Raw genomic sequence first — 8304 nt, forward strand, 5'->3', positions numbered from 1 at the left:
GCTTCTGAGCTAGATGGCCTCTTGTCTACCTTCAAGCCTTTAAGACCCCAGACGCTATACCTTTTGATCAGATAATGTTTTAAGTCTAGGTTTCTCCTCCACTGCTCTTCTTAACTTTTCCCTTATAGTTTATTTGTTGAAAAAATGAGCTGATACCAAGGGCTCAAGTAGAAAGCAAATTTTTTGAGAATGATGGCAACAAACGTACAAAAGTACTCGACACAATGGATGTACATATGGATTGTGATAAGAGTTGTACAAACCCCCAATAAAATGATTTAAAAATTAAAAATTGGGCTGTTTTAGTTTCCCAAGATCCAGCGTCTGGATCCAGAGTCTGATCACAGCCTCATAGTTTCGCTTAACATGCTCCTCTGTCTCCGGTCTATTCTGTGAATTCGCAGTTGGCACTCGAGTCTTGACCTGATTCAGATTCGTTTTCTTTTTGGAAAGGACAAAATTAGAATGACAAGGTGAAATCATAGTGGTAGTATTGTTGGGCTCTTGTTCAGTGCCTTGTATATTGATTTAGCTAGCATCTACTGTTTACTAAAATGCCTTGCGTTCAGACATATTTGCTATTTAATAGTACAACTCAAAACCCTATCACTAAACAAACAAACAAAAAGACCCTGTCACTAAGCTGTGAATTCGTTGTACTGGAACCTTTTGGCACTGGCATTCACCATCCGCATTCCTCACAAAGGCAGATAATCCAACAACAAATAGGGCTGACAGAATCCAGTATTTCCTGAGCCTCCTGTTGTTCCCTTTGCGTTCATTGTCTTCTCCAGTGCGCTGTCTCCTTCCCTCCTCTGCTTTCTGTGCGTGCTCACAGTGCCCCACTGTCTCCCAGGGCGAGAAGCTGGCTCGGACTGTAAAAGCAATCTGTTTACACGTCTTTAATTTACTCTGCTCCATTCTCTGCACAGTCCTGAATTCTCCTGTTTGTAAAATCAGACCATTGGCACGCTAGACCTCCCTCGACTTAATGTTAAATTATCTTGACCATCTGTCACTCTTGAAGATTAAACTCTTTGATACGTGGTTGGTAGAGAAAAGACACCCGCCGGCCCATGCTGCAATTTGATACCAGAACCCTGGAAGCAAAACAGTGCAAAGAGGATCCTATCGTGTGGCTTTACAAATTGACAAACAAGCACTGATTTATTTTTAATACTGTATATACTGGAGTATTTTTAATACTGTATATACTCAACCGTAATATCAGCCGAGGCACCTAATTTTACCACAAAAACTGCATTAAAAATGTGCTGAAAAACCCAGCTTATACACAAGTATATACGGTATATCTTAACCCTTTTCTCCCCTCACTTCTTCTTTAGTAGTTTTAACCTGCTCCTCAATTTCCAGCATCTCCATTTGAGCAAACATTTGGTTGCTTGAGTAGAAGGAACATAAATCTCTTGTAGATACAATAACAGTATAGATGTCTAAGTAGAATTTAGTTTCTGTTTCAACTGGATGGCAGTGAATTTGGCTTTTTTTTTAAGTTTTCGGCTTCATTATGAGCTATCACACACGTAACCAGTTTTTCCGTTATTTCTCTAAAGCAAAATTGTTTTTATCATGACATTCCATAAAGACCTTTAAGATTCCTATCTAAAAATGCCCTTTGTAAGCTCATAGAATACTTGATTTGTACCCCCCTTACCTTATCTGACTCGGCGCCCAGAGGAGAGTGGCACCTGTGTTTGTGCTCAGTAAGCAGTTTTGGTGATGGTGGTATTTGAAAGGTTATATATTCCAAAGGGTATTTTGCTCCCTTTTTCTTTGGCAAGACCAAGGAGCGTCCTTTTCTAAGACCAGTGCTGTGGAGTCAGTGAAAGTACACTTTGTTCTAGGAGAATTGCCGTACGGAAGCCTAGAATATATATTGAGTTCTTCCCAGAAGGGGGAACATCATGTTCGAGGACAGTGAGTGCTGGCTTGATGCTGAATGGACACTTGTTGTGTGCTCTTTCACCCACAGGCTCGCTTCTCCTGCGTGCGGATGAAATACCTTTTCTTTTCCTGGCTGGTGGTCTTTGTTGGAAGCTGGGTTGTATATGTGCAATACTCCACCTATACAGAACTGTGCAGAGGGAAAGACTGTAAGACAATAATAGTAAGTAATTTTGTTTCCTGGTTTTGCACGCTGTGTTTATTATTTATACACTGGCATTTATTTTTTTAAGTGAAATTTAATTTTTCATCAGAGTTGTGTTCTACCCTCCCTTAGCTTTTTCATGTGACTGGGTTAGTAAGTGTGTTCCCCACTTTGAAAAATGCAATATTCCAAAATCCAGGTACATTTGTGTGGGAGCATCCTCATTACCAAGAGGGGTTTTGGTTTTTAATTAATTTGAAGTTGAGTTTAAATATGTAAATTTTAATCAGAAGCATTTTTAAATGTTTAAAGAACAAGAGTGCTATTTACAAACACTCCCTTTGAATGTATAAATAGGATAATTTCCAAATTTAAAAAAATTATCTAACTGGCATATGTATGTTTAGTACTTAATTTCTATCCTAATGATTAGATAGGTTTCAGAAAAATCACTCCATTCATCTAAGATCTCTATCAGTAGTTAGTGGTTTCAGAGCACCAATGATAATTTAAATATTTAAGGACTTTAAATAAGTTTAACTCTTTGTTTTCTACCAGTGGATTAGTCTGATTAGTAATTCAATAATTATTGAATGGTTACTGTTTACCCAAGGTAGTGTTGTTAAGTATTTGCATATATAAAAAAATAAGGTGTTCTTGACCTTACAGAGCTTAGAGTCTAGCAGGAAAGAAAATAAGCAATTACAGTTAAGTAAGATAAACTTCACTGTAGCAAGCATTAGGAGAATAGAATATACCTGAAGATTTCCCAAATTAGGAGAAAACAAAAATTGATTTAACTGTAGGCACTCTATCAGTAAGGATTAAAATCTCTTATCCCTTTGGTGGGTTATAGTCTCTTAATTAAGCAAGGGAAGGATTACTATTGTAAGGAGGAGGGAGATACATTGGAAAGATGAGTCCTAAATCCAGGTTCAAAGATTCCAATACTATATCCATTCAACTAACCATTTCAGGTCTTTGCAGACGTTTCAAATAGAAGGAACATGTGGGAGTAGGTCGTGTACTGGGTGCTTTTCATGTCCATTAAGACTTAAAACCGTACTGTGAAAATTCAGTGCCATTTTTACAATTAAAGAAATGTGCTCAGAGAAAATAAAGCAATTTGTCATGGTGGTGGAGCCAGAATTTGATCCTCATTCTCTCTGTTGCCCAATGCCAGACAAGACTGGCACAGCAAGTTATGGTTTAATGTTGTTGGTTACCATCCAATCAATTCCAGCTCATAATGCCCCTGTGACTGTGTAGAATGGCCCCAGGGGGTTTCTTGCCTGTAATCTTTATGTCAGCGGATCTCCAGGTCTTTCTCCCACAGAACCACTGGGTGTGTTTAATCGCACTCTTTCAGTTAGTAACTGAGAGCTTAACGATCGTATCACCAGGGCTCCTTACAGCTTAATAAAGCTAGCAACTACAAGAACATGAATCTCAACTACTTACCTTCAGTGAAGAAAGAGGAAGCAAGGGTTACGTAACCAACGAGAGCATCAAGTCAACCCTGACCCACGGCAGCCTTATGTACAGCAGAATGATCATCATCCTCAGGATCACCAGCATGGTCAAGTCTACTGTCATGGTTATTGGACCAGTCCTTCTCACTTGAGGGTCTTTCTCTTCACTGACATTCACCTCTGCCAAGTTCTTCTCCAGGGACTAGCCCTTCTAATAACAGGGCCGAAGTTCATGAGATGATGTCTCACTGTCCGCATTTCTAAGGAGCTTCTCCAGCTATAACGTCTTGCACGATAGATTTGTTGCTCTTCTGGAATTCCATGGTACTTTGAGCATTCTTAACCAGCACCATGAGCGAAGTGCCTCAGTGCTTCTCTGGTCTTCCCTATTTACTGCCGAGCCTTCGTGTGCCTAGGAGGCAATGAAAACATCATGACTTAGGGCAGGCACACCTTAGTCCTCAAGTGACATCTTTGAAGGCAAAGATGGTGTCCTTTAATTGTTTCTGTAGCTCACATTTTTGAGTCATATTAATTGGTTATAATAAAGTGCTGATATTCACCACCACCACCCCTGGGGGTGGGAACGAACAATAGAAACATGGGTGAAGGGAGACAGCAGATGGTATAAGATATGAAAATAATAATTTATAATTTATTAGGGGTTCACAAGGGTGGGAAGGTGGAGGAGGGAGGGAAAAAAGAGGAGCTGATACCAGGGGCTCATGCAGAAAGGAAATGTTTTGAAAACCATGGTGGCAACATAGGTACAAATGTGTTTGATACAATTGATGTATGGATTGTTATAAGAGCTGAATGAGCCCCCAATAAAAGGATTTATTAATAAAAAATAAAATAATAATAAAGTGTTGATATAACAGAACAGATCATCTTTGCTTTAGCACCAATCAGGTATATGTGTTCAAAGTAAGGACAATAATGATGTGGAAATTAACTTGATGTAAATTCTGTACTATAGATAAATTTGTTAACTTGGAGACTCAGATTAAAAGCATATTCCTCATAAATGTCAGAAGACTACAGCACAGGAGGGCTGGAAGCCAGTGGCAGCCAAGTGGGGTCATTTCTCTGTAGTTCTTGCCAATATGGGAGCTGCTTGCACAGCGTCCCTGGCAAGAAGTTTGTGGAGCGATGAGGTACGTGGCAGTTTGGTCAATATTATCTAAACATCTTTCAAGTAGATCAAATATTCTCAGTGCAGCTGAGTCTCGGCGAGCAGACATGGGAATGTGAAGGAAGCAGTAACCGAAGGCCCAAGGAACCATTATTAACAAAGCTTTCACAGAATCTGCACTTCAGAAACCCCTCAAAAGTAATGTCAATAACGACCCAGGCGGTGTTACTCCAGCTGTGGCAATGAGTGGGTTTGCTCTGAAAAGCGGAGCGAGATTGCCACCTGTAGCCTATTGGATTCAAAGCCATTCCCAAACCATAGAGCCCAGTGCCTACGATCCTTGATGTCCAAGTGAATGTAGGAAATACCGGATTTGGGGTGGAAGAAAAGACTCGGTAAGCTGCTAGACACATTGCTGCACTGAAGGCTCTTTAAGCCCTGTAGTAACAACGCATTCCCCAAATCACCTCGCAATAGAGCATCAGGAAGAGATGGATGATAACAAAGATACAAGCAAGGCTGAGGTCAGCTTAGTGTTTGAAATTGCTCTGAAGCAAAACATGGCCATCAGTTTTAAGGTTATTACAGAACACATAATATGCAAAGCTTTGCCACTCAGGTACCAATTGGAGAATTTTCTAGAGAAAAGAGGGAAAGGGCCAAAAATTCCAAGAAATGTACCACTTCAACCACGGCCTTCAAAACAAAACAAAAAACCTCCTACTGCTTCCTGTGCTTGCGAAGCCAAAATTATTATTGCAAAATGATTTTTAATTCTCTAAAGCCATAGTAAAGGCTGAACCAGGATATGGTCGTGGGATGAACCTGATTAGCCACCAACCTCAAGTTCTACAGACCCCAAAGGTAAAAGAACCAAATTAAGTTTTGCTTTCAGAAAGAGCAAGACTTGATGTTGAGAATTTGTGTCAAGGTAGACCATGGAGTTGCTAATAAAAACCTTCCCCGCCTCCAAGTGAATGGCAGCAATGCCTTTGCCAGTTGGTTATAAAACATCCACTAGTGTTCAAGATCACTTTGACACGACAAAGGGAAACAAAGGCCCCAAGGCTGGCTTTCCTGACAGCAAGTCTTCGTTTGTTCTCCATGTGTTTGTCAAGCGATGGAAGGCAGCTGCCCCAAAGTAATCTCTGGCTCTACTCTAGCGATGTGTTATCCAAAGACAGGAACCGACCGTCACAATCTATCTTCATGATGCCTCCCACACTGGATGGCTGCGCGCCTCCGTATGAAAGGACCATCTGCTACAGCTGAAGCCGTACGTTTAAAAGGAAGTCTCCTACTTCCCCTTGTTCTCCAGTGCAACCTTCACATCAAGTGGAATCTTTGGCCAGGATTCCAGGCTTCTGTGAAGCTTTCAATGCCTTGACACGGTTTTCTGAATAACGACCGTTGGAGCCAATGTAATGGGCAATGAGTATTGAAAAGGTTTCTCTGGAAACACAAGCCAAGCATCTGGGAGAGAATGCAGCCAATAACCAAGCACGCCTGGCTCCAGGTTCAGAACTATAAGAAATCAAAGTTGGGCATCTAGCAATTTCCTGCACCCATGACTGCCACCACATCTTTATAAATCTGACAACACACAGAAGGGTGTCTGTGTTCAGGGAAATGGATGACTGATAGTGTTTGAGGCTTATGTGAAGACAACACTGTTCTCATGCAAAAGATACTGGACATGATACTGTCTATTCAACTGGTGGAAAATGAAACTTCGAGCATTTCCCTCATAACGATATCAGATCATAACTCATTTACCCAGAGGCCACAGAAATCAAATACTGCTACTGAACTTACAATAACAATTAATGTGAAGTGCTAGAAACAGGTTAAATTTTTAAAAGGATGAATAGACAAGTTGGATTTGGTTGTCCTTAAAATTATTTGTTTATGGGGCTTGTTTTCAGTTGTACTTACCCTCTCTTGCTCTTTCCATAATGCTTTTGGACATTTAACCAATGCTGAGGCATGCAGTCCCTCATTGTATATAGCCATTTGTAATTGTCATCCAATATCAATACAGATAACTTTAAGGCACAGCTACTCAAAGATGTAGGTAAACAACAATGTTTTAAATCAGGTTTGACTAAAAATGTGAAATGTGTTAGGAACAACTAGTTCTATTATACTCCAGGAAGTATTTCCCTAGGACCCACACTCTGATATATAAATAGTACCCACTCTGATTTGTGTGATATAGCCAATCACAGTTTGCATCCAAACAGTTAACAAATCAACAGGGAGTAGGATCCAAACGATCAACGTCATAGTGGAGAAGAGAAATCCTGTTGGGTGGGTCAGGAAAGTAGTGTTGCCAGCCACCAGCCAGCCACACTCAGGCTCAGTATGTCAGAATCCAGCATAAAGTAGATCCAGTCAAAATGTGGTGGGTTGAAGAAAAAAGTAGACTATAGCATATCAGAAATGGAAGTGAGGCATAATTCTAGCATAATTTAATGATTACCTTACTAAAACTTGAACATAATTTACAAGCCTTTTAGGTCTTACAGTGCATTATTTTTGGAGGCCGGCTTTCTCTTTTTAATTGTATGGGATTCAGTTCTCACCCCTTCTCATAGCTGGTAGCGCATTGGTCAGTAATATGAAAGTAGTTCTAATGTCCTAGAAGGAACCCTGGTGTATTGTGGGGGATTGCTGTTGGACCGCCCCCCACAAGGCAGACATGTCAAGGGTTTCTTTCAGCTCATGGATACACAGTGAAGCGATCAAAAGATTGCATTGGGTTAATCTGTGCTCAAGACCTCGCTAGGGTTTGGAAAAGCACAGATGTTACTTTGAAGGCTAAGGTTGCTTTACATGGATATAAAAATTGAGCATTGAATAAGAAAACTGAAGAAGAATTGATGTGTTTGAATTGTGATGCCGGCAAAGAATATTGAAAGTACCAAGGACTGTCAAGAGAAAAGCAAATCAATCTTGGAAGAAATACAATCAGAATGCTCCTTATTAGAAAGGACGGTGAGACTTCATCTTACTTTAGACATGTTATCAGGAGGGGCAGTCCCTGGAGGAGGACATCATGTTAGGTAAAGTGGAGGGGCAGCAAAAAAGAGGAAGGCCAGCAAAAAAGAGGAAGGCCCTCAACAAGATAGATTGGCACAGTGCCTGCAACAATGAGCCCAAGCACAGGAACACTTGTGAGGATGAGGGACTGGGAAGTGTTTTGTTATATTGTGCATAGGGTCACGATGGGTTGGAAGAACTCAGTGGCATGTAATGACAACTATAAGGTCGGCAGTTCAAATCCACCAGCAGTCCTACAGGAGAAAGATGAGACTCTGCTCCCGTACAGATTTACAACCTCAGAAAACCTACATAGGATCATTGTGAGTCAGAATCAGTTCTCTGTCAGTGGGCTGCAGGTTTTGAAACAGCACAGAAAGAGCCCTGGTGACTTAGTGGTGAAGTGCTCAGCTGCAAACCAAAAAGTTGGCAGTTTCATTGCTTCTCAGCCTTTGGGCTAAGATCAAGTGTAGTATCTGTTCTTATCAGTTTAATATCTGATACGTCCTCTATCCGAGGACAATATATTAAATGGATTTTTGGAG

General features: G+C 40.7%; 1 protein-coding gene and 1 pseudogene across 1 annotated transcript in view; both read left to right on the top strand.

Annotated features, from left to right (window-relative positions):
* The window catches only part of DIPK1A (divergent protein kinase domain 1A), a 59190-nt gene that overhangs the window by 12967 nt on the left and 37919 nt on the right, over positions 1-8304 (top strand). Inside the window, exon 2 of the mRNA XM_004699259.2 lies at positions 1994-2128. Coding sequence (XP_004699316.2) covers positions 2015-2128 — 114 coding nt within the window. The 5' untranslated portion in view covers positions 1994-2014. The remainder of the gene's footprint in view (positions 1-1993; positions 2129-8304) is intronic.
* Positions 8197-8304, top strand: LOC115870290 (annotated as a pseudogene).

Source organism: Echinops telfairi, unplaced genomic scaffold (assembly GCF_000313985.2).
Source record: "Echinops telfairi isolate 266 unplaced genomic scaffold, ASM31398v2 ScPeMD7_443;HRSCAF=831, whole genome shotgun sequence".
Classification (NCBI taxonomy): Eukaryota; Metazoa; Chordata; class Mammalia; order Afrosoricida; family Tenrecidae; genus Echinops; species Echinops telfairi.